Source organism: Motacilla alba, chromosome 14 (assembly GCF_015832195.1).
Source record: "Motacilla alba alba isolate MOTALB_02 chromosome 14, Motacilla_alba_V1.0_pri, whole genome shotgun sequence".
NCBI lineage: Eukaryota > Metazoa > Chordata > Aves > Passeriformes > Motacillidae > Motacilla > Motacilla alba.
In genome coordinates this window covers 12,352,157-12,378,369 of record NC_052029.1, presented here as the reverse complement: position 1 = coordinate 12,378,369, position 26,213 = coordinate 12,352,157, and the positions used below count along the sequence as shown (strand labels likewise).

At 42.3% G+C, this 26,213-nt stretch overlaps 1 protein-coding gene across 1 annotated transcript in view; it reads left to right on the top strand.

The window, feature by feature from the left end:
* Nucleotides 1-26,213, top strand: part of GNA12 (G protein subunit alpha 12) — a 34,623-nt gene that overhangs the window by 1,087 nt on the left and 7,323 nt on the right. The window contains exon 2 of the mRNA XM_038150997.1: nt 11,013-11,228. Coding sequence (XP_038006925.1) covers nt 11,013-11,228 — 216 coding nt within the window. The remainder of the gene's footprint in view (nt 1-11,012; nt 11,229-26,213) is intronic.

Below are 26,213 nucleotides of genomic sequence, written 5' to 3'. Positions count from 1 at the left end.
CAGATGTTATGGCTGCAAGTGGTTGTTACTCGGTGCATCTTTAGAAATGCGGGGCTGTAGGCCCGCAGAGTTGGGCGTATGGGGTGTTACCAAACCTGGAGCTGAAATGGAAATCACTCCGCTTTGGTGCCTTTGCAGGAAAGTTTTCTTTCAGTGTGTGTGCAGGTTTTATAGTGCTGGCAGTGTGTTACTCTATTGACTGGAGACTGTAAAAGCTGCTGGTAGAACCTTTGGTCTACAGACTAATATTTCTCTAACTAGGGAAAACCAACCTTGACTAATACTGTTCCTTTCAAGGATACAAGCCTTGATGCCCTGTGCAGGTAGAAGTGATCACATTTTAGAAAATACCTGAAGATACATAAAAAGCTCACTCAGGAGTGTTTCTCTCTTCATCATCTTTCCCTAAAAGAAATGCTGCTTTCCTGCCCATATTTTTCTGTAGGACTGCCACCATTCTTTTGTGGGCCTGGATTTGTGAGGCTTTGTGAGATTTCATAGAAAGTTAAAGAAAAGGGAACTGTGCAAGTTAAAGATAACGAGTTACTTTTGAGTTTCCAGATTCTTGTTTAAATAGAAGCTTTATGTGCATTTAATAAGTGCATGCATACAATGACTCTTGCTTTTAGAATGCTGCTATTCCATAAAGGGCTTTCACTTCTATTAATGAACAGGAAAATTGCTGTCTAATTTTCTTTTCCTTTTTTTTTGTTCATTTTCAGGCTGGAGCCATTAACTGCAAGAAAGCTGAAATTCAGAAGCTTCTCTCTGATTGTAGTTATGTGAGCAAAGAGTGTTACGATTTTTTAAATCTGTATGCCTAGAAATAAGGAGTCTTATTTTAGCTCTTAATGCTTATTGTGGTCCTGTCAGTGATTTATTTTTTTGCTGCTGCTAATTTCAAGTAGTAGGAGAAGCTTTTAGGGAAGCAGTTTGTGAAAACGGAAAAATCTGAGACTCCTTCCTCTTTAAATTGTCTAAGCAGCAGCAGTTCTGGTAAAATGATGTAATATTTTATTTATGCAGAAGGTGTAGAGCTTTCAGCAGTAGAACTTGGTGTGCTGTGGAAAGAAAAGTGTCTCCTCCTTGTAGTAGGGGAGGCAGAGTCACACACTTGAAACACTTGTTTGCTGGATGGCTCTGAGTAGATTTGCAGAATTCAAAGTAGAATCCTGGTCCTCAAGGTAGCAGTCAGGCGTTCTGATAGTTAACAGCACTTCTTGGACTATGTCAGTTGAACCTTTTAAACTTTGCTGATCCTGAAAATAAAATTTGGAAGTAACTTTAAAGTGGGTATTATAATATGGTTCAGCAGATTGATTGCCGTTTTGGCCTTGCAGATGGTGATTTGGGAGTGTTAAGTTAGGGTTCTCCTTTGGGTACGTGTCAGACTCTTCCTTCCCTTGCTTCTCCAGATAACATAGGTGGCTCTTGTATACAAGAATACAATTTATACTCCCCCCATATGTTTTTGGGGAAAGGCTTGGGAATAGCCACTCTGGAAAAAGTAGGCAGAAGGAGGAAGAGCAAACAAAGAGAGCTAGAAGAGTTTTCTGGTGGGAAGGCAGTAGATGTTTTGTTTGCATTTTTGCTCATCAGAGAGAAACCTGATAACACCTCGATATTCTGCCATAATCATCAGGAAGAAATCAAATACCAGGACAGAATAACAGCTTTCAAAATAGAGTGATTGTCTGTCAGTGCTTCTGTTTTAGGGGACTTGTGTAATACTCTTTTGCATTAAACGTGGATAGACATCCAGTGTTTAAAGTAAACTTATTTAGCTTCTTTGACAGTGTAAATTGTCAGGTGCACGTGATTGCTGCTCTTTCTGTAACAGGGTGTTTAGACTACAGGTCCTTTTCACTTTTTCAGGAAGTTCAGTGATCACTGGCTAAGACTTAATGAAGCCAAGATCCCCATGTGTTTAACAGGCAATAAAAGATCTCAGATGAATTTTTAGTACTCTATGTGGACAATGAAGTGGAAATGATCCTCTCAAATAGCATTTAAATCTGTGTGACATTGTCAAGTACAGCTGCAGCAACCTTAGCCCGGTTTTCCACACAGTCCTCAGCGTGGTCAGACAATGGTCCTCCTAAGCTTCTGCAGCACTGAGATCTGAGTTAGAAATGCAGTGTAAATCTCTGGGATTAAATGGTCAATTTTCATTTTCCAGCCATGACTAAACTCCTCTCTGAAGGAGGAGCATTCCTACTCTTGTAACAGGGCTGGATATTTCTGAAATGCTTGTTGCAGTAGTGTTTAGGCAACTGTACAGCTTATGGAGAATGAAGAAACTGCTTCAGAGAACACAATGTGAAACCTCTCTGAAAATAACAGTGCTAAGTATGAATTGACATTAGTGTCAGCTTCCAGTTTATTTTGAGTTTTCACCTTCTTGCCTTTCTGATATCTTCTTGATGCTGAGTTCTTTGCTTACCCTGTTCTCTCTGGTTCTCATCTCCCATTTTGGGGAAGCCCTAGTCAGAAACAAAATGCTGAAGCAAAATAAACCTATGGTACAGAATTTACTTTTCCATTTAGTACAGGTGATGGTTCAGGGCCTTGCTAGCTTTTTCTGGCATTTGTGGGATGGTATTCAAATACAGGAGTTTTGCTTTGGTTTAAGGTAAATAGTCATCGGTTAACTCGGGTTTTGCTTGTTAATCGAGGCTAAGTTTCAAAGTAACTTTTTGGAACTTTTTGATGATTGAAGTGAAAAGCAGTAGTGTTAATGTTCTGGTATGAGTACACAGGCTTCAGGACTTCAGCACACCCACCTGGAAAAGGAAAGTGCTCAGGACAGGGCTGTCTGGCCGCTGAGGCCTGAATTTTAAGGTGACTCCTGGCTATGTTGGAAAACTGTCATGTACCTTAAGTTTCAACTCTAAGCAAAGTCTGGTGGTATTACAGAGTATTTTGATGCTTTTCAACTGTAGCTACAGGAATTTTATGATGCCTTCCATCCAAAACAGATGGGTTGGCCTTGCTACTCTATTTGCTTCCTTTGATAAAAGTTAAAGAGCTCAGACGCTCAACGGGTCACAACTCTGATGTTCCTTGTCTAAATGTTTTTTTGTTTCAAGTATGTGAATATCATGCTGCTTAAAAAAACCCGGTTTAGTTGCATAAGAAAATAATTACAGCAATCTACAAGCACCAGAGTGGTACTTGCACCAGCTTGTTTAGGAGATTTTAATCTGAAGAGAGAAAAAGTTCAGCTTTTAGAAGCCTGAAGTATAATCTGTTGAGCTCTTTTGGTAATGTTAGTTTTCCTGTTGAGAATGGAAATACCAGCTCAAGGTTTCAGTACATCCATGAGTGTTTTCTCCTTGTTTGTGGCCTGGAGTGTAATGATTGACTAAGGAATTGAAAAGCCTGGAATTGCAGAGGGAAGGCCTGCACAGGAAATTATGCGTGTTCATTTGTGAGCTCTGAGTGGGGAAGAAACAAGGAAAGATTCTGAACGTGTAAAATCTTTGAGGAGCAGTCCTTTGGGACTTTTGAGTGCAGCTGCAATACACGAGGGGATACCTGAGAGCATTTCTCCTTGACAGCAGGAATATGAGTGGCAGCTGAGCAGAATAAGTGGCTTGTGCTGAAGGCAGCTTTAAGAACTTTAGACTTCTGCAATTAATACTAAACCTGGACTGTTGCTGGCACTCTGTGTACCCTGAATGTACCTAAATTGTATTTATGGTGGCTGAAGTCAGTTCGTTGTACCTCCTGTCACCAACAAACAAACCAAGAAAACTCTTTTGCAGCTTTCAAGTTGCAGCCAGGTACACATACAAACTCTGGCGTGTGGAAACAGATTATTCCTCACTTTGTTTGGGAGCTACACTTGCAAGTGACCAAGTTACTACTCATTTATAATGTAAGCATGTTTCTTTTAGTGGCCTACAAACTCAGGGGAAATACATCAGGTAAACCCCAGTTACTCTTTAAATTGTCTTGACTCCACACTTCCCTGGGTTTGCATGCAAATGAGTTTGGAAACCCATTAGGAGGTGGTGATGGTCACACTCCATCTGTTGCTTCAGAGCTGAGATCCAGCTGTTGGAGTAGTTGGTCTCAGGACAGTGTCAGTCTCCTTCTGCTGGAACAGCTCCTTTTCAGAGGAATGACAAGGAGAGTAGAGGAACTGTGTTTAATTAGAATCTTTAAATTCAATATAGAAATGCTCAAGTTCTGTACTAGAATAGTCTTTTCATTCTGATTATCTTTACTCTGAGCTTATTTTATTAAGAAAGACAATATTCACTAGTTTATGTAGAAAAGACTAAAAACCCTGATGAGTCTGGCTGATCTTGTTGTTCCAGGTTCATTTCATCAATGGACCTCTCACTAACTTCCAGTTGGTGTATTTTCTATGTCTTAAATGTAAATTCCATCAACTCTGGAGGTCCCTTTGCATTTGGGGTGTCTCTTGGTTGGGCTGGGAGGCAGCAATCTCTCTTCATCATAGCAGATACTGGAAGAAGAGTAATGGTCAGTGGTAAATGATAAATATTCATAGTAGTTCCAAAATGGAGCTCACAATGCTCTTGTGATGTAGTCATTAGTATTGCAGAACATGACTTAGTCCCTGGAGACTGCAGGCACATACTTTGATGTCTTCCAGACAAAAGTTTAGTCACTGAAGTGACTAAATTTGGGAGCTTACTCCCAACTTATTCACTTGATTAACTATACATGTAGTTTTATAATTAGCTTGGAAACGGTATTGGTAAAAACAAAAATTAGCAAATTGTCCTGTAAAAATGTTTACAGGAAAACTTGGGAGCAAGCTCTGGTTTACATTGTCTGGAAAAGTAAGTTCAATGCAAATTGCAACAAGGAAAAAGCTGAAAGGAATTGGAGGCTGCAGAGTTTCCAAATGAGTTTCCACCCCTTGCCTGGGATTTTTCAGCCTGGTGAAGGTCAGGAGCTGGTCCCATCCTGGCATTGAATGCGCACATGTGCTGGGTGCTGAGCCCACGAGGGCAGCCTGGCAGGGATACCTTTGCAGCTGCAGATGCTGTGTCTCCTGCACTGAAAGCATGAACTAACTGTGAACTGATATTGGTGGGATGGTCTCAGGGCGAGGAGAAAGCTGCTAATACGAGTCTGAAAGCATTAACTGAGAACTTTTTGTGAGGTCCTGAACGTCATCTCTGAGGTCATCATCTCTCTCAGACCCTGTGCTGGGTTACCAGTAAAGTTTGCAGTGAGTATTTTCCTTCTGCTGCATTTATCGTCATTGCGCTGGGTTCACTCAAAGACAAGGACTCTTTTCAGAGTTTCCAGACAAGCAGACATCACTGCTGCTCCCAATCCAGAGACTCGGTGGCTAATCCAAATGTTTTTTAATATTTGTGTTCCTGTGGACTAGGTAAATGACACTTCCCCTTTGTTGCCGTTTTTATTTGTGTGCTGGCCTGGAAGGTAGGTCATCTTTGCTGTTTACCCTGCTCTCACCTGGGTGGTACTGGAATATGTGAGTGGTGAAAGGACACGCAGAACTGGGGAGCCTTTTTGTTGTCTAACTGGGCCAACTGGTGCTGCTCCCACCCCTACCCTTGTGTGTGTCTCGCCTCACAGCAAACTAATAAAGCCAGTGGAAATCACTTTTTGTATGAATAGCCAGGTTCTTGGTGATGTTTGCTCACTGGATTGTGGGCCCAGGCAAATGACAAACAGAAGAGGGTGGAATTCCACTGCCAGGAAAGATGCCCCTTTTGATGGTACCTCAATTTTTGGCTGTTCTGTAATGTGAAACCTTATCCTGAATGGCATTGGGTTCTCTGCTGCAGCTTGGCCATAATGCTCCAAGGACATAGATCAAAGAGAAACTCTGTTAATGCTTTTATGATAGCGTGCTGTAAAAATCTGATTGTCTTGCTGTGGCTCTGTAGTAGGTCACCTTCTCTGCAGTGCTCAGACAGCAATTCACAAACAGTGCAGATGATTATATTTGCTAACACTGACAACTTTATTTTTAAAAACCGTGCAGCTGGACCTGTGTTCCTCATCACCTTGTATTGTTCCTCTGACTCCAGAGAATATCTGTGGGCTGAGGTGGGAGCAATCCTGCTGGCAGTAGCTCTGATATAGATTGGTCTCTGTGAGATGAGATCCCCAGACTTCTGCCAGTTCCTTGTCAACAACAGAGAGGAAAAACACGCAGTAGGAACACGCTGGAACCTCCCTGTGCCTGCGGTGTTCCTGTCACTTTGCAGCCGTAGGAGAAGACAGCAGTGCCTGTTAGCTGTGACCTGGAGTCCCCAGGCAGTGCTCAGCACTTCTCTCAGGACAGTAGGGTCCATAACTGATCCGTAGGTACCGGAGATTTCGGGCATTGCTGGGGGCTGAGCAGTGTATTAATGGTAAAAGTGTAAAAAGGAGCTGCTGTAGTATCTCATGTGCAACAGCTGCTCTGTTGTCTGTGATCTCACACCCAATATTAGTTCTCTAAAATTATTTTGATAAAATGTGCTGTAGGAGTCTCTTCTATTTGTATACAAACTCCGAGCAGCTTTGCAGGTTCTCTCTAGACACTGAATCAGGTTTTTTGGTCACTCGACTGCTGGTGTGTGCATGGAGCAACCTGGCCTTGCCCATGAGCAAGTGCTCCCCAAAGCTGTTGTGCCAATTTCACGTTTGGTGCTTAACTGAGGGGTGTTCACTTGGCCTCTGAGTTGCTCCATCTGGTGAAAGGTGTGAGGTTTTAGGGATAATGAATCCTTCAAGTACTGGAGCATATGAATAATTTAAAAAGTGAGTGTTGTGTTTTATGTAGCAGTGTAACTACAGATGTAAGATGTGCTTAAATCACACTGCTCTTTAAATACTGCAAACATCTCTGGCTTCAAGTGACATTAGCTCATGATAACCTTTCTAATAATTCCCACAAATTCATTTAATTATTATTTAAAAATACACGAGAACCTGGATTTTTTTCAAAGCTAGAATGCTTTCAAAAATAAAGGAGAAAAACTGTATTTCAGCCAGTCCTAGTAATGAGCATTTGTGTAAATGCTCATAAAACCTTCCTGCTGGTGAGTAGCAAACGTGCTCCAAACAGCTGTGCTGTGTCAGGCTGAGGAGCTCAGCCTTTGTCTGTGACATGAAAAAACAACCCACAACCAAAATGGGGTACGAGCTCAAGGCAATGTGATCCTTTGGTGTGCTGCTCTTCCAGTTATTGGCAGCCTTTGGTTTCGGAAACTCCCTGAGCCAGGATTTGCATCTGGAATGTAATCGAATAGTCCTCTCTGGACTTTGCTTCCATCTATTCTTCTTCATGGCTTTTGGAGTCCATTTATGCTTTTGGCCAACATCCTGTGTAAATGCATTTGGCTGGCTGGGGGTGTGTGGGTTTTGAGTTTGAGCTGTTTGATAACTCATATTTGTCTAGCAAGGGGAAGGAGAAAAATAGTCTTTGTCTATTCCCTTTCTGCAAGTGGTTTGAGATTTCTTTAGATTTCTTGTGTGTTATGCCTTAGCTGTCTTTTCATATCTGTGGATTTCTATACTTAGCATTTTCTTCTGTATAAGATATGCTGCTTCATGAGGTAGATCTCATCACACTCTTGTTACACCTTTTTCTTCTTCTACCCTGATTCCATTCAGGTTTTGTGATTGCCAGGGATTTATGCAGTGACTTGAATATATTAAAAATTATTAAGAAAGGAATGGAACAGAGAATTTCCTATTTTTTCCTTCCTAGCTGGTGCTTCCATTATGCTGCTGGTTTTGGATTTTCTAATGCTTGACACTATCCTTATCTGTGAATTTTAATTCTTTCTATCTATGCTTATTCTGGGTCCTGCTTTAACTGCAGCACAAAGCTACAGTTGAAGTGTTCAGAAGTTTGTTTCCCATCTAAACTTGTTGCTTCGTTTTTTTTTCTGTAGTCCATATTTGAAAACAGAATGGTAATTGATGGTGTTCAGCCTTGTGAATGAAAGGGTGAATTGACATTTTCTATAGTCACAGAAAATCAGAAAAACTGTCGGGAAAGGGGTAGGAAAAGTGTCTTGCTTGTATTTCCAGTAAGTGGAAACCTTTCCTATGGTGACTTGCTCTGCAGATTAATGAGGCAGGGATTATCAAATGCTCAGTGAGGTTGCAAAATGCAGTGTTACCAGTAAGTCTGAGATGTGAGAAAAGAAGTACACAAGATCTAAATTTAGTAGTTTCTCTGTTTCTCCTCATCTTTCTGACATCTGTTTGTAGCATTTATGGAACTGTTTTGTGGAGATGGAGAAATGTTAAGCTCAGATTCACTTTACTGGGGACTTTGCTGAGTCACACTTTTGACTGCAAAGAGTTGGGTGGAAGAAACATTGACTATTTTGCTCATTATGTGAAGTTTTTATTCCTGATGTGTTTTAGAGACACATGTTGAAGCAGATGTGTTCTGAAAATTTTGAGAGGCGCTGTGGGTGTGCACAGGACAGCATTCCTGCTAGTCTCTATCCTGTGTTTTTATTTTCTTCATGCAGTGTGTGTCTGTTTGTCAGTGCTGATGCTGGTGTCCCACTACTGAATCACTTTGTCCCAGATTGGGCTCTACATGTGACTTGGTGGCAGCATCTGTCTCTGGAACAGTCAGAGCAATGCTGATGCCATGTGCTCCCCATGGGTGACCTTACAGTGCTTAATCCACTCCCACAGGGTCTGTGGGACCTAAGTTTAGTTCCTTTTTTTTTTTTTTCCCTCAGGGAGGGTCAAACCTGCGTTTCCAACAAGCAGCAGCCAGCAGATAAGTGATTATTCCAGGACTGCAGCAGTCTGTATGCCCTTGATTGAAACTGCTCTGTGGTTTTCTCCACACAAATAATGAAACTTTCCCTAACAACAAACAGCCTCTTGAGATCCTCTGTGTCTCCAGCAGGAGCAGGGAAAGTCAGAAGAGCAGCTCAGTCCCAGTGCTTTTTCATCTGAGCAGGAGTTGTGCAGACCTGCAGCCACTCCTTTGAGATGCTGTGCAGTGGCTGTGAGCTGGAGAAGGGTTAAACCAGCCCCAGAGCTGGAGCCAGGGGAGATCCTGCAGGGCCCAGGCAGGAGAAAGGTCAGAGCTGCGTGGGCTGGAGCTCTGTGCAGGGCCCAGGACAGCGAGGGGACGTGGTGACCACGGGGGATGGAAGTGGCTGGGGAGGTGGTGGCCCATGGGGAGATGGTGATCACTGTCCCACTCACAGTACTGGTTAACCATTTCACACACAGCAGGTCTCACTGAGCAGAGACAAACCTGGCATGAGACACTGGAAATAACCGTGTCCTGCTGGTCTCAGTCACAATCCTCTGGAAAATTCTCCCAAGTTCTTAACTGGGCATGGTGGGGAGCTGCCCCTGCCTTCCAGTTGCAGCCAAGATGGGAGTGTGTGCAAGGGATGGTTTGCAAAAGTGTGTGAAGCTGTGAGATGTCATGGAGGCATCTGCAATTCAGAGACAGAGCCTTATAAGTGGATTTTTCATGCTTCTGTTTGCTAGTGCCCTTCATATAACCATTGAAAGACTTCTGTTAATAAAGGGATAAACTCTGCCACTGGGAATGAGAGTTGGCTTTTAGTCTGTATGACAGTTACTAAATAGTTATGTCTGGAATTTAAAGCATCAGTTGGCAAATATATTTGATTTTAGTATTTTCATGGTATTGTGGAGATACATTCTCTACTTCATGAAAAGAAGTAACAATCAGGAGAAAATCATAAATATTTACATTTTTGGCAAGCTGCTCTTCAGGAGCACTGGTGGATAGTGACAGCCATGACACTTCACTTTTCCTATTCTGTGACACTCCACTAAGTTGCTTCTCACTTCTCTCTCTAATCTTGGTTGCTGTTGGGAAGTTACTGTTGTTGTTGTTGTGTGGTGCTGCTAAAGGACTGGAGAGCAGAAAGGTTCAAGTGTTAATAAAACATACATGCAGTCTTGATAGCTTAAAGTATGCAAAAAAAGAGATCAGTCCAGTAGTGTGGAGGCTTATGTGACTAGCTGTGGAAACAGAACTTCACTTTTGGAGATTTTTTAATTTTATTTATTTTTGTGTCTCTAGAACCAAAGATCAACATAATGAGAAAAGTAATCCAGTATAACCCAGAGATTTTACTTGTGAATTCAATGGTACTTGAGATGCTGAGTCACCATTAGCAGGTCTATCAATTTCTAAAATGGGGCTCACTATTGAGTAATAAATATTGGCCACTGGAAGCTATTTATTGCAGGTGAAGTTAGAGTCAAGACTGAAGTTTCAAATTTCTTGAACCTCATGTGTTTGGTTTGTTGCCATGAATATGAAATTAGGTTTCCATAAAAACTGCAAAATGTGAAAGGATCCAGCTCAGTAATCCTGAATTGAATTTGGGAACTAGATCTCTTTGCTTCTAGATTTCTTTTCCAGCATTAGAGTAACAAAACCTTCCTGTCCCACATTGCTTAGCAAATGGGTGGCAAGTTCAAAAAGTAAGCTGATTCTCAGGGAAAACTGGATCTGCTTTCCTGAGCCTGGCAGCTTGGAATCTATGCAATGTCTTCAGTCCTGTGGTGCTCTTCTGATCTCCCTGATGCTTGAGAAAGCTGGGATGTCTTTTTTGGTGTGAGAAACCCAAATGCAAAGAAAAAGATGGAAGAATATGGTTTCAGGCATGGTGTTACTTTTAAAACTACAGCTGTGATGATCACACATTAGTTCCCAGACACTTTTCTTAATTCCCAGACACTTTTCATACTCTCACTGATGTTTACTTTCATTATCTGTTGGTAGCACTGCTTGTTGCCATTAGCTGTTGCCACTAATACTTTTTCCACCTGGGGAAATATTTTGTGGCTAAATTGCTTACACAAGCAGGCTCTATCTTACTTCTGTTGGACATGTTGCAATAAACAATGTTCTTGCTTCTCTCCTGAGTTCAGTCTCACCAGAGCAGTGTCAAAAAAATAATCTTCAAGCACCTTCAAGTCCCTATTCTTTTACACTTCAATCTTTATTCACCGACTTTCTTCTCTGAATCATTCCTTAGGGCTGCAGGGTTCTGGTTGACGCACGGGACAAGCTGGGGATCCCTTGGCAGTACACAGAGAATGAGAAGCATGGAATGTTCCTGATGGCCTTTGAGAACAAAGCTGGGATGCCCATCGAGCCTGCCACCTTCCAGCTCTACGTCCCCGCGCTGGGCGCGCTCTGGAGGGATTCGGGGATCAAGGAAGCCTTCAGCCGCCGCAGCGAGTACCAGCTGGTGAGTACATCCAGCTCCTCGGTGGGAGGAGAGAAGTGCTGCACTATAACTCTCTCTCCAGCTCAAACACAGCTTGCTACGTGCAAGATGGAGCCACCCTGTTAGCTGTTCGTAGGAGTGCTGTAAATCTGAGCGCTTCAGCAGCAGAAACAAGTGGTAATTGGAGCCAAACTTGAAAAACTACATGGCAGTAAGAGGGAGTGGAAAAGTGCACATGACTGGATAAACTGGAAGAGCAAGAGGAACCAAAAAAGGCAGGAATTGGTTGAACTAAAAATATTTTAGCAGCTCAGTAGGTCTGTTCATAGTAGGTCACTGATGAAGGCACACTTAATTTGTAACTTTCCAGTCCTGCCAGCTTGCACTGTATTGATACTGGCAAACTCTTCCTGCATGCAGCTCTTTTGAAGTGAATGCAACACCCATTCAGGCTGCTGCTCCCTGACTGTTCCTTTTCATCCTGACGTCTGCAAGTGAAACTTGGATAAGCAACTGAAAGATGACAGTGAGCATAAAAATGTGCTCTCTTCCCTGCTTTCTTGTTGTTAGGTCTTCATGCTCTTGTGCCAAAATAGCTGCACTTCTGCTATGGGATGTGTTTCTGACAGCTGTTCATAATCCACTCCTTTTTCTTCATGTGCACAAGATGGAGAGGATTTTTTTCCTTCTCTTTTTCTTCCCTGTTCTGTGGAGCAAGGTACTGATCCAGACAACCTGGTACCACAACTGCTGTGTTGTCATTGTTGAATTAGAGGGGTTAAAGGGCTTTGCATAGTCTCCTTTAGATTCTTTTACAAAGGAAGTCGATACAGCTGAAGGAGAAGGAGAGCTAGAGAAATTGGACAGTGAAATTCTGATTGTTCCTTCATGCTGCTTCTCTGTGTAGGTTCTCTGGTGTCTGGAACTGTAGTTAAACTCATGCTGCAGCCCTTAGCTACTCATCTGTCTCCACTAATAAGATGCCTGTTTGAGTCTTGTTGTTGCATATCTTTGAAATCTGTCTCTGAAGTATCATGAGACTGCCAGATAGGTGAAGAATAAATGAAATGAAGTAAAGCTGTCACAGGATGATGGGCTAAGCCTCACTTCCTTAGGCTAAAAATGAAACCATTTCCATGTTACAGCACTGGGGATGGGGGGAAGGATGTGCAGGGGGAGAGAGGATGGATTAATTGTTCTGTTATTCCTTGCATCTGTAGACACAGGCTTTGCTGTTCTAAGCACTGTTCAAATGTGGAATAAAAAGATGGTTCGTGCCACAGGGAAATTGAATTTGCCATGAAACAACTGCTAAGAGAATCCAGTATAGTGAGCAATAGTTGCATCAGCAGCCTGCTAAGATTGTTTGTTTTTTTCCCTGGGAAATGCTATGGTCAGGCATGAGTTTTGTTTGTAGAGGGAGATTCAGATGGGGATCATGTGGGAGGTTTATTCCTGTGCTGGTTAGCAATAAAGTAGTATCAAACTGGGGGGGAAAAAGTCTCATTTGTTGAATAAATTGTGTTCCAAAAGTAGCAGGCCTACCTCTGCATTCCCTGGCTTAGAGGATTAAACAGGAAATACCAAAAAAATAAAAAAACCCCACGGAAATAAAGCAGAGAGGCATGCAAGGGATCATTTGAGATGCTGTCATCTTCAACATCGTGCTGCAGTTCCACGGTGCATCCTTTTGGATGCCACTGCTGTCACCTGGGTGATGTCACTGGGGCACCTGGAACTGCTGCAGGCACCAGGGATGTTGCCCTGTCAATACTGCAGTCCCCTGTGTCACAAAAACTCTGATCCATCCCAGTCCTGCACCTGTGGCACTGACAACATGAAAATCTGGGTGCTGTTATTTTATCATGCAGGCTGCAGCCCCAGGGGATCAGAAAGTGCCTCACTTGTAACTAAAAAAAAGCACTTGGCTGCATAAAAGGTTTTTAAATGCTACTTCCCAATTAAACAAATTATTAACACCTTAATACTTTGAGCAAGTTTCCATATCTTGCTTCTAAGTTCAGCAGAAGTCTGATTCCCTCAATATATGGGAATAAGCAACTGTACAATTCCTTTAAAAAAGTTTAAAACTACATAATGTTTTAAAGAAAGAGGTGGTTTAAGGAGATGCCTAATTTGTAATTGCATATGATATGTATAAACCCATACCTTCATTTAGTTTAAACCCTTGCTGGATATAGACTTGTGTAAATAAATAGAAGCCAGATATAGTGGACTCTGAGAAAATAAATCTTTTCTGAACTGATTTTAACTCAGGCTAAAGAAAACCTCTGCATCAGCACTCTCTTTCTTCCCTAGTATAAGCGAGCTATTAAATGGAATATGCTTGATTTAAACTGAATTTATTATCTTTAAAATAGTTCTTAAATCATCACCAAAATTTTGCAGCTTTACATTACTGTGATCTTTCTGAATGTGCCTTGACACTGTTTAAAAAAACAGCCCCACTCAGCACTGGCATTTTTCTTCACCCTCATCTTGCAGTCAACTGAACACCAGCATTTTTTTAAAATCATTGTTGTTATTTTGGCTTCAGAGCTGTAGGATTGTTGCTCTGCTCGTGAATGCTGTGTTTCTCCAGGAAGCTGTGGCACTGTTCAAAGGTAGAACACAGTGGTTGGTCGCTTGCTTGGTTGACTAGAGCTGAAAATTGCAGTGTGCAGGTGTCTTCCTATGGTCTGCAATGCCCAGCTCAGTGACTGACTCAGCAGTAACAAACTTGTTGAAAGAAAACAGCTCTGACCATAACCCTGTGCAATCTAAAAGCTGCTGCTCTGGCACTGCAGAAGCTGCCTCTGGGCATTTGAGTGTTTTCTGCTTCATACTCAGTGCCTACAAGTGCTGGTTGTAAATCCCTGTCTGGCTCTTTGAGCATTTCAGGAGTGAGTGGGTGGATTCTACAATAGCAGGCTGCTTTTTTTTTTTTTTTTTTTTTTGCTTTTGTCTTCCCAGCCTTTCTTAAAGCAGACGAACCAATTTTGCTTTCTTTTTACAAACATCAGCCTCTCTCTCTTCCCCTACCCCAGCCAGTCCCCACCAACCCAAGTTCCTCTGTTCCTTGTACGTGAGCCAAGTATTTTGGGGACAAAAGCTCCATTGTATGATTGCTTCCATTGTCACGTCTGTCCTCGTTTTTTAACTACTGGAATAGGAATTCCTTTGTAATCAGAATGGGATTCTTTTCCCTTCTCCCCTGCCCTCATTATCCCCCCACCCATTTTCTGTCTGTGTGTTAGAGAGGAATACATTGGCCACGAGTCTCCAAATGTCCTGGCATGTTTGTTCTTGGAGGGTGCCTGTGGTAGATTGGTCAAGGGGCTGCAAATCCCCCAGGAGGAGACAAATCCCACTAGGAATGTTCCTGGAGAGCAGGCAGTGGGGTTTCCTGCAGGATTTAGCTGCAGGGCTGGGAGCTTCTGCAGTTTGAGCCTAATGGCAGCTGCTTGGGTGTATTTGGGAGTTGGGTGCATGTATCTGCAGGCTCTTTTTCACCCTGTAGTGCCATTTCCTTTTATTCTATAAACCATGGTGACCAAGGCCAAGATGGGAATTGCTTTGGTCATGTAGTTTCTGTTTTGGTTTGTGGTTTGGGGGGTTTTTTGGTTTTTTCCATCCTCTCAGGTCTTTACTGTGAGAATGTGAGAAGCCATTTGCTTCTCTTTAATGTGCCCAGAGCAAAAAGTCTGACACAAGGTTAGATACTCTTTCTTTTGACTTCTTGCAGCTTGGCATGCTTGATGTCATTGTGGGTAAAGATGGGACAAATAGGGCTTGTCAGGGAAAAAAAAGATAAATTTTTGTCACAGGCAGAACAGATGGATAGTGATGAGCAGATCTGCCAAGGCCATCATGTGTCTTTATCAGTTCTTAGAGCAAAATTGACATTGTTGCTGTAGAAAATATGTTCATGATCCATCACCAGAATATCAATTGAGATTGTTGTTATTATGAATTAATATTATTACTGATGTTCCCTGCTGTGTTAAAAGACTTTCTGGTGTTTTAATAGCTCTTTTTAAAAGAAAAAAGAAATGTCAGCATTAATGGGAAGTTGTGGTTCCTGAGAGGGAAGTAAGACTCTTGCAAATATAGACAAAAACCTTAGTACTGTGTCCATAGCTATTTTTAGCTGTGTGCACAGGGAATTGTATGGAACGCTTCCATTAATACTTCAAATACTGAGAGCCTCTGAAGCCCTGGTTGTGGGAAGACTCTGGAAAATGTTTTAAAGACCCTTTCTTTTATATTCATTCTCCATTCTCTGGGTGAGAGTGAGGGGGAATTGGGGGATACTTGCAATAGCACATGGGTCACCCCTCTGAGAATTAACTATGGGGTTTGCTGTGTTTAAGCAGCCCCTGGAATTGGTTGAATTCTGCCTGCCAGGACAGGCAGTGTGCTGGAGCCTGCTCCTTGGGGCAGGAGAGCTTTGTTGCTGCCTTCTCCCTGTGCAAGGAGCTGATGGCTTCAGAGCCTCACAGGCAGAGCTGTGTGCTCTGGCCAGTGTGCAGAGGAGGCACCAGTTATTCACACTAATTCTTGGTTCAGGGTGAACAAACTGTGGCTTAAATGTCTTTATTTTTGCACAGAAATGCTCAGTACAGCAGTGATGTAATCAGGAGTTGGGCTGTACATCAGCCCCTGAGGCACTGGGAGATTTTGTGGCAGCATTTGGCTGAAGCCAAGTGAATTGAGAGATGGGGCAGCAGAAAACTGGCTTAACGTGAGGAGTAGGTGACTTTGAAGTGACATTTTCAATGAAATCTACAGCAGTGGGCTCTATTCAGTCAGAATTCTTCAGTGCACTTTAACAGAGATTTCCTGAAGCACAAAGTTTCCAACTGAGGATTTCTCTGTAAGATGCAATGGCAGAGTAGAGGCAGCCCTAAAAGCATGTTTCTGGGCAATTTGCTCTCTCAGCACATATGGCAGAGCCCTGAAATGCAGGGATGCTTGTGCCTGGCATCGCTGTAAATCACTTTGCACTTGAGGAAATACCGAGTGTCAAATCAAGCCCAGCTTATACAATTGGCTGTAACACAAAAATGAGCTCTTCTCTTTGCAAACTACTGTTTGAACATGAGCTTACACGAGAGACTCTGAATGTTGCCCATTCTGCAAGGATGATTTTTTTTTTTTCCCAGAGCTGTGAAATTCTCATATTTCATCAGTGAAATCCATTGAGGCTTGACCAATGCTGGTGAGATGTACAAAGGCAATAACCACACTGTTCAAAGTGCCAGCCTGGGAAATCTTGTTACAATTTAATGCATGTAATTGGGACTAGGCAGCAACTCTGCCAAATTACTTTTGAGCTCTGCATGGGTATTTCCTAGCTTGCAGAACTCCTGTGAAACTAAATTATTTCTGGGAAGTTACATGGTTTTTTGTTTTCTTTTCTAGATCTGGATGGGACATACCACTCTAACCCACAACATTTTTTACAAAACAAGGGATTGACAGTAGAGCTACAAAGCAGAAATTCATGTTTGCTGTTGTCGAGCCTTAATTTTTTGTATTTGCACACTGTTAGTGCTGAAAGTCAAGTGCATCTGTATCTAACCATATTATATTCTTTCTTTCTTTTTGAAACTAATTGTGGAGGGTAAATTGGCTTGTCTCAATCACAGCTAGTACATGCAAGGAATGATAATGCTGTAATTTATATAAAAAACACAATAATAGTCAATGATAATTTAGTTTTGTTATGTTAGAATTCTGAAAGAGTGGTCTTATCTGACACAAGATGTCATATTAACCCAAAAGATCACTGATTTGCAGACTTTACCAAAAGATCACTGACTTACTCTGGACTTGTATGGAAGGGAGAGTTATGAAGATGTTTCTTAGTTAAATATCTGAGCCAGTGTCACAGCAATTAAGTGCCAGAGATCCAGATTTAAGTTCTAGTTCTGTTTCAAATCCCCAGACCTCCAAAGTTTATGGTCAGGTTATGGAGTCTGACTCATCTTTGTACAGCAGGGGAAGTTAATTGCTTGTTTAAGTGTAATTCTGCAAAGTGTGGTGGCTGCTCTGCAGCAGGAAGGATTAGCAGCTGGAGTCCCTGGCTTCCAATCCTGCCTCTATGACCAAATAGGAAAATTTTTTTTCAGAGCAAGGTCTCAAGTAAGAACCCTCAAACAGAAGTGGTATTTTGTTAAAGGAGGTGAAAGTTAGTGAGCTATAGTTTAGGTTTTATTAAAAATTGAGAGATAGCAAAGCAAAACGCAGCTGGAAGCCTTCATGCAAAGTTCTGTGGGTAATGGCTAAGGCTGTAGAGTTTGCCAGTTTGCATCTGCAGTTCAATCCTCAGTCTTTCATTTTTAGAATATTGCAAATTTATGTTTAAATGAGATATGTTCATGGGTCTGCTGCCACCAGATAGCTCCTGGAGCAGTGCAGGGTTTGGCTGTGCCAGTTTGTCTTGACACTCGGGGGTTCAGCCTGAGCAGGAGGCAGAGCTGCAGATGTTGGCTGTCACCCACAGCAAGGAATGCTGCTCTTGGTACTCTCAGTTCTGCTTTAAGTGCCATTGAACAAGAGGTGAGAAGGACTTGCATTTAAAGTAAGGCTGGATTCACAACCATTTGGGGAATCACTGCAAATCACTTTGAATTCTAGCAAAATCTGCTCTTGCAAAATCTTTTCTCAGTGACAAGTGCTGTTCTCTGAAGCAGAACCAACCTAAGAAAGCTGTGATGGGTAAAACAGTTATTAGCCATTCTTAAATACTTTCTGCTATTGAAAAGAAATAAGAAGAACCAGAAAGGTCATGAATTATGATTTTTTTTTAAGCAGTGCAAGTGTAGAAGTCTTGGAGAACAGCAGTTTGTGACTGTACCTACCTGAAACCTCAACCAAGCATTGAGTGCTAAATGCTGTGTGGGAAAATAGAAGGATTCTTGCCATGAATTTCTCCTGACCTTAGGTTATGACAAAGTGCAACAGCTGGGTGAAATGTGGCCTGCATGGAATTGGGAGGATAAGTTGGAAAGTAATGAGCAGATCATACATAATAAATAAGTGGATAACAAGAAATTGATATGCCTACCATATGGGAGCTGAGATGGATCTGAATAAAGAGAGCTGTGCTACTGGCTGTCCTGCATTCTGTGTAGTGAATTCCCAGCACTCAACAATTTTTTTAATTTTTACATTATTTAAAGATCAAAAACTTTGGGCAAAATCATCTCCAAAGTCTGTAAGATGTGTAATTAATGCACTTCATTAATGCTCTGCTGTCTATGGGTACCAAAAAGCTGAAATTCAGACTTGGTGTGGACCTATCTTTGATTTACAGATTCTTGAAGGCAGATTAAAAAGTCTGGTACTATGTAAGGCTTCCTGTCAGAGCTTTTGGCTGCTGGCCCTTGGAAGCTGATATATACTGACTGTGTTTTTGGTGTGGTTAAGATAAATAAGAGAAACAACTTCATATTTACAGCTCCCATGGTGAAAATTCATTGCAAGCATTTGCCTCTTGCCTAATGATTGCCATTTTTCTGGTTGTAAGATTTATTTTTTCTTATGTGTATTTTATTAAGTGTACAGACTTTTTTTTTTCTTTACCTCTTAGTAATTGGGCCCCTTGGAGAACTGTCTGTGTGTCCCAAAAGGTTATTTACTCATCCTTACCTTTCTGTGTGCATATGGAAGTGGTTATTGTTTGCTGTCTTACCTTCAACAACAGCACTGAAATACTAAATCTAATGTTCTTAGGCTGGAAAAGTCCTTTTGGCTCCCAGCTCTGGAGAATAAATGCCACCTTGGTTGTGGAAAGAAGCTTTAATTTTATTATGCATAAAATAATTAGAAAAAATACTCTGTATGTTTGTCTTTGCAGGATTGTTGTTCTAAGCCCTAATTAGTGCTACTCTAAATCTTGCAGGACTGTATTGAATATGAGGATTTGTTCAGAGCAAGTACAGCTGTAATTAATCTTTGCATTCCCATCAAGAAATGCTGGCACATGCTGTGAGAAACAAGGAAGGAAACTTTCAGTTCAGGCTGTCTGAGCCAGTACCCAACTGCAGCTACAAACCACTGGAGTAATCTCTTTATCCCTTTCTAGTGTGCAGGAAAGGTCTGGGCAGAGACAAATCCAGCCCAGTGAGCAGCCTTTAGCTTTGATTGTGCTGTTTAATTTCACACTCAGAAAGTTTCTAATGGACCTCAATCATTCAGGAGACTTTAAAATTGGCAACTGTTATCAGCTTAGAGATTCCCAGTCATGAAAATGTATTCCAGAAATCTGAGAGGTTAGGCACATTTAAAGGTGCACCCTTGGGGTGACAGAGGGAGTCTAATGAAGAGTTCCTTCTGAAATTTGATGGAAGCAGGAGAGAACTCACATATTCAGTAATGAGCATCTGCATAGGTTAAAGTCATGGTAGCTCAGGGAAAACTTTTATTTGAGTTGCTACAAAAATCCTTCATTATGCAGAGACATATATGTTAATGTTTATCTGCCTAAAAACAAAGAATGCTGTTTCTAGTGGAAGGACTCCACTTGTCAGACTGGTTTCATCCATTCAGTCTCAAAGATACAATTGAAAAGGAGACTTTTATATTTTTATTCCCGTGATACAGGAGTTCAGAGTTCTTGGTGTATGAAAGCTACATGCCCTACTTGAAGATCCAGCAAAGGCTGGCTTAGCTGTGTGAAGGGAAGGAGAGAGCTCCTGCTACTTGCTGTGTGCTCTATTAGCAGTTTTCTGACCCTGTGGTTGGTTTCAGGAAATTGGAGGGGAAAAACAGGCACTGCCCAAGAAGAGGTGACTGGTTTTGTTAAGCCTGTCTCCCTGACATGGCTCTCTCTGCTCAGAGCAGCAGTGCTGACAGTGCACTTCAGAAAGTTCCAGTTTTACAAGTCAGCCTTTTGTACCTCATTTATATGTTCTTTGTAGTGATTCAGCTTGCTTTTGGTACCCATTCAGCTTTTTATTGGTACCAAACCTTGCACTTTTCACCTAGAACTGGGACAGCGAGAAAGGGTGTTTTCAGTTCCTTTAAAAATGTTCTAAAAGGTTCCCTTGAGAAAAAACAGTAAGAGGTTAAGGCTTGGATTTTTCAAAGGAGCCACTGAATTTAATAGGATAATGGGTAATGAATGCTTTCAGGCTTTCCTGAATATCCTAGTTTATTGTAAGCTATGTAGGATCAAGAACAAGTAACAAGAACAGATGAACAAATAAGCAAATCATTAAAAACTAGGTCTGTTTTTATGAGAAAAGTCCTATTGGCATATCTTCTGTGTTTTTATATTTAGCAGATATTTGAAGTTGTTCTTTACTTATCACAATGAGAGTGAATTATGTTTAGTGAGCCCATGTTCTTGAAGAGATGGGACCTGACAGAAAGCTGAAAAGGAAAATGCAGGTAGGATGGTGAGGCAGCAGTAACCTGCTCAGGTGGTGATGTTGTACCCTTGCTACCTATGCAAATCCTGACCTTTTTGCAATGACTTCCCAAAAAGATTGTAATGTCTTTAAGCTACTTCGGTTTTTTCCCCTACTCCTGCTGTCCCCTAAACAAGCCTGGCTTGCCTTAAAACATGGAGAGTTTCACTGAGTGCAAACCACTCTTGCCTTCAGCTTCCCTTGGGCTGTAGCTCTGGACAGAGTGATGCCAGTGAGCAGTAGGAAATGGTGGCTTGGGCAGTTCTGCTTTGCACTGAGCTCTTGGTTATGCTGGGTGGGTTTTTTGGGAGCTGCTCTTGGAGAAGGGGCAGATGCAGCCTGGGGGTGACTGAGCACAGGTGAGGGGGTGACAGGCTGAGCTGCTGGGGAAGGAACAAGCCGTGGGCATCCCAAATGGGCACAAATTGCCCTAACCTGGTGCTTGCCTAGGAGTGATGACAGTGTCTTTATCTCACTGATCCTTCTCCCAAGCAGTGGTTCCTTTCCTGATGCCAAACTAAGACCCCTGCACCTCACAGAGCAGTTTTTTCAGTGTTTATGCTTTGAGTTACTGGAGTATCTGAAGTGGTCACACAGCTCAAATGCAGGCTCTGTTTCACAGGTGTTGAGTGTGGAGGAGGAAGAGGAGGCTGGCAGAGGAAGGGAAGAAACAGTGTTTGACTCTTGACTTCTGGGTTTATGTGCAGTGGTAGCTGTGCAACAGGGGAGGGTTTCATAGATCAGATGACTTAAGATGCATCTGAATGTGATGCTGTTCCAGGAAATATCTCAGTGCTCCAAAGTGCTACAAACCAAGCAGCTGATAAGCAAACACTAGTGGAGGGAGCAGAGCTGTTGAGTGCCCTTCCCGAAGGAGAAGGGTCAGCTTAGCTCAGTGTTTCGCTTCTCCTTTCTCAGCTGCTCTGCTGGAAAAGCTCCTGTCACAAAGGCAGGAGGCAGCGTGGTCCCCACCTTCTCTAGTTTGCAGCTACCCCTAAAGCAGCTCTGAGGAGTAAACCTGTTTCTCTCAATCATTGACTCAGGATTTGGGGGAGGGCAGGAAAACTTCTTGGAAACATCATGCAAGATTTTCTGTTTGAGAAAGTGGAAAACATGTTGCTCTGAGAAGTAATTTATTGACACCTTTCAAATGTCTCCTCTGTATACAACACAGATTCCTGCAGTCAGACTGAGGCAGACTTGTGCTTCACTTGGCTTTGCTCCTGAACAAACTGTTGCTGTTTGTCCTTAGAAGGTCTGCTCTGCACCCCGCCCCCAAAGCTCTTAATTTGACTTGCTTTCCTTGATACTCCCTTAATTCTACTTTGGAAAACTCAGTAGAATCTCAAACTGAAAAAGCACTGGTTTATTGATGGAATTCTTTCCCATTTAATTCCACCTCTGGATTCAAGGCTTTGATCCATGTGGTTTCAGTCTGGTCAGAGTACAGCAGTGGATCAGTCATGGTGTTGGATGTGGGCAGGAGACAAAAGAATAACTACTGTATTCTCTTTTTCTGTCCTTTCTTCCAGCCCAGCACATGCACTCCTGGTTGCAGGGAGTTCAGCTGGCCATCCACGTGGCTGGACTGCTGCCCTCTCTCCAGTTCAGTAGGATGTGACTGAGGCTTTAATTAGGATTTTTTTAATAGGCTAGTCTGCTCAACAGCTTGGAAAAGTTTGTGAAACTCACTTCGTTTTCTACCATGGCTTGTTAAATTTCTGTGTGTAGCTGAGGCCTTAAGGATAGAAGCTGTCACCTATTTCTAATCACAGATTTCATCTTTGGATTTGTTTCCAGACCTGAAAGAGAAAAAATTCTGAAGTTATGTTGAAAGTAGTCCAGGTTGGATGAAATCTTCATACTGAAGTATCAATAGGGGGAAGGTTTAAGTGCAGATTTGAGGAATTGCTTCTCCTCATGCCAAAACAGACGTCACAAAGGGAGAGAATATTTAGAGTAGTTGGTATGTTTTGATGTGAATAGATAAAAAAACCTTGCAAGGTAATGCAGGATGAGAATTCCCACTGATTGGAAAGGCACTGATTGGGGAGGCAGGCAGGGTAACAACAGGTAGAAACTTCACCTCAGGGCTGGTCGATTTTAAGTCTCTTAGAATTAAAAATTACCAAACTTTTATTGAAAAAGGAGATTTTTGTTTCTGGGGCAAATGATTTTTGAGACTCAGCTGTGAAGCTGCCTGGAGGAGTCCCTCAGACCTGCAAGCCTTGTGTTGTCTGTGGTTGAGCCTGCCAAGCACTGAGGTAATGGGCATGGGGCACAACTTCAGAGTAATGCAAGCAAGGTGGAATTTAATTGCTTTCTGCACTCTGTTCTCTACACACTTGATTTTATAGGAATCAAACTGTTAAATAGTACACCTGAGTGCAGCTAAGACTTAGGTTGCATTTTAGTTGAGTTTTACCTAAAACCTTACTTTCAGATACTGAGCAGCTTTCTGAGTTTTGCAAGGCCATCGTTTTATTCTGCCCATCTAAAAACATCTCAGTTGTGTATATACAGAAAATGGGAATCTTATTCTGAACAAAATTTTAGAGATGTATGAGGGATGGATGACACTTTGCAATCCTTATAAGTCACCATTTAACAACAGACAAATTTCAGTATGACATGTCTGAGCTGATATTCCCCAGAAAGTGGAGCATTAGGACACTGCAGCAAATCTTTGGTGTGTAAGTGGAGCAGGAAGCATCGTTCTGCAAGATACTCAAGGTTATGCCTCTTGTAAGTGCATCCAAGTTGCTGAGCTTTCCAGCTGGCCACCTGCCATGGAAAAGTCCAAACTCAACATTCTCTCATGGCTGGTGTTAGCTGCTTTTTCAGCCCACAAGATCTAAGATATTTATTTCCCATCCCTTGATCTGATAAGATTTGAAAGGGAAACTCGCTGGTAAACTTGTGATTTAGTCTTGATCAGATAGTCAGTACTGCTGACTAGATTAATTCAGGAGGTACTTTTTTTTTGTCAGTGTCTGTTCTAGTTCTGCAGATGTCTCCTGTAAACAAAGCAAGTTTCGGGTTTGCATTCTGACCTGCTGGGAACAAAGCATGGGCCTGGGGTCAGGGATTGTGCATCTATTCCAGGGGATGCAAAAACCTCCAGTTGCTCCTAAATTCTGCTCTGGTGGTTGAAAATGCCCGTTTTTCCGTGGCAGCTGCCCACTGAGAATAAATGGGATAATTTGCTGGTGATGGGCCAGAATCTTGGATCCATCCCTCCTTGTGCAGCTCAGGACTTGGTTCCAGCTGTGGCAGGAGTGCTGGTTCAGTTGCTTTTGGGCTGTTGAGCTGGCTGTGCCTGGAATGAGAGGCTGAGCCTGGCGTGCACTCGCTGGGCTCCACGGAGAACCTCCGGAGTGGAGATGAAAGGGCTCTGGCAGCACTTGCAGACAATGAATTCCCTTGGACAGTTGGCAGGGAAACAGGAAGGAATCCTTCCATGGGATGCTTAGGAGTAGGTCTGGCAGCCTCTCGTGCCAGGTCTGAGCCGGGCTCGCTGCTGATGTTGGATGCAGTTGTTGGACTATTTTAGTTGTTTAAACATAGCTGTGATTCTTCCACATGAATTTGGTCTATATCCCCTTTGCATCCACTCCTCAACTCTTGCTAGCTGCTGGTCAGTGAGGGGTAGGACATGGTGAATCCCTGATCTGTCTGGTTAAGGATTTTTCTAGATTTATTTTTTAGAAAGCTAACATTTAGCATATTTGTGTTACACTTTGTGTTTTGTTTGTGGCCAGTACAGTTTTCTCTGCTGTTTGCACCTGTTTTTCTTCCAGCCACTGCAAATCTGTGAAGCAGAAACAGCAGTGATTAAGACAGTAAGTATGAATAAAATCAAAATTACAGGGGTTTTTTGTTAAGGTTGCTTGAAGCTTTTAGTGTAGGTTGGAGCCTGCCTTAGTCTATTAACAGAAAATTCCTTTCTTCCTGGAGGCACTGCTGCTGGTGTGCATATTTGAGACAACTGGACAGAATTGTTAACCTAGTCCAAAAGTAATTTATCTCATCTACATCCTGTTGATGTAGTAATATCTAGAATTTCAGGAAAAAATGTAACTCTAATTTTCCCTTGCAGCACTTGGGAGAAAGAATTGCTGTATTTGATTGCTGGAAAAAGCTAACACATGTTAAGAGTTGCCCTTCAGCAAAGAACCCTGCTCCTGTATGAGTGTTTCTCAGCTGCAGGGCTGGAATTTCAGTCACAGGATTCCACAAATCTTAGTACTGATGTGGAAGCTCTGATTAACCTTAAGTTTTTCTGGAGAATTAAATAAATATTTATCACCTATTATTTTCCATATGCTGCAAAGCAGAGTTAGGCCATGTGTCATGGAGGATGAGTTAATATGAACCCACCCTGTCGTGGACAAACAAATTTTTCCATTGTCTGTTTGGACTGGGCTGACAAATAATGAATTTTTAAAATATTTTTCAGACCTTAACATCTGATATCTACCGTGTGTGAGCAGGCAAGAGAAAGGAGAGGTAATTTTTAGAAGTTTGGAACCATATGGTACTTTTTTTGTAGTTGGTATGTTTGTAGGGTCCAGATAGCAGCAACTTGGATAAGCACTGCAGTTGCTGGATGGGAGCCAGGAGCTCAGTCTTTGTTAAGGAGGAAGTTAAAGAACACTGCAGAGATTTGATAGCTGGAATTCTGTACAGCTTAAATAAGGAGAAGTGGTTGGTCTCTGCACTGGAGCTGGTGATTGAATAAAAAAGTAATGTTTGTCTTGTGTCAATAAATTTCGATGCCCAGACAGGATGTAGAATATCTGTAGAACAGAATTGCAGTGTCCAATGGGCATCAGCATTTCAGGGCAATTTAGGTTACTTCAGCATCCTCTGGGGGAATTCTTAACAAGCACAGACTTGCTCACCTCCTTGGAAAATAATACTGAATTCATCAGCTGTCAGAGAGGAGAGAGCACCTTTCTGGCTGCAGTAACTCCATGCCCTGTTAGCAGTGAGGCTGAATGGAGGTGCAGATTTAGCAGTTATCTCTTGAAGGAGCCCCTGGGCTCGGGGAGGAGGAGTTGTTTGTTTGTAGTTGTCCCTCAGGAGAGTTTTAGCCCTTGGGCAGAAGCAGGGTGCAAGCCTGAGCCCCTTCACTTCCAAAGGATTTGTGTTGTGGTGGCAGGCTGTCAACCTGCTGCTTGTGTCCAGTACCTCTCACTAAGGAAAGCATTTTCTGTATCACTCTTTGATGGTGAGGTTTTGGTTCTAATTTCAGTACCCAAAAACTTGGCTGATCTAACTCCTGAACATTTTCAAGTACTGGGATATTTTGTAACCTTGCTTGTCCCTTGGGCCTCTTGCTTTTCTAAAACATCTGGAGTGGTGACATTCAGACCCCTTACAGTCAAGAGGTGATTGACATCCCAGGAAACCTGGAAAAGGGGAGATCTCAGTGTTTGCAAACAAAGATTTTGCTTGCAGGTTTGCTTTCTGTCTCTGTGTCTCAAGCAGCCCTCATGGAATAGTTCCTTAAATAAAGGCCAGCTTTGGATGAAATTGTGTCAGTGCTTTCAGTCCATCCCATTTATGGATCCAAGATCTCAGA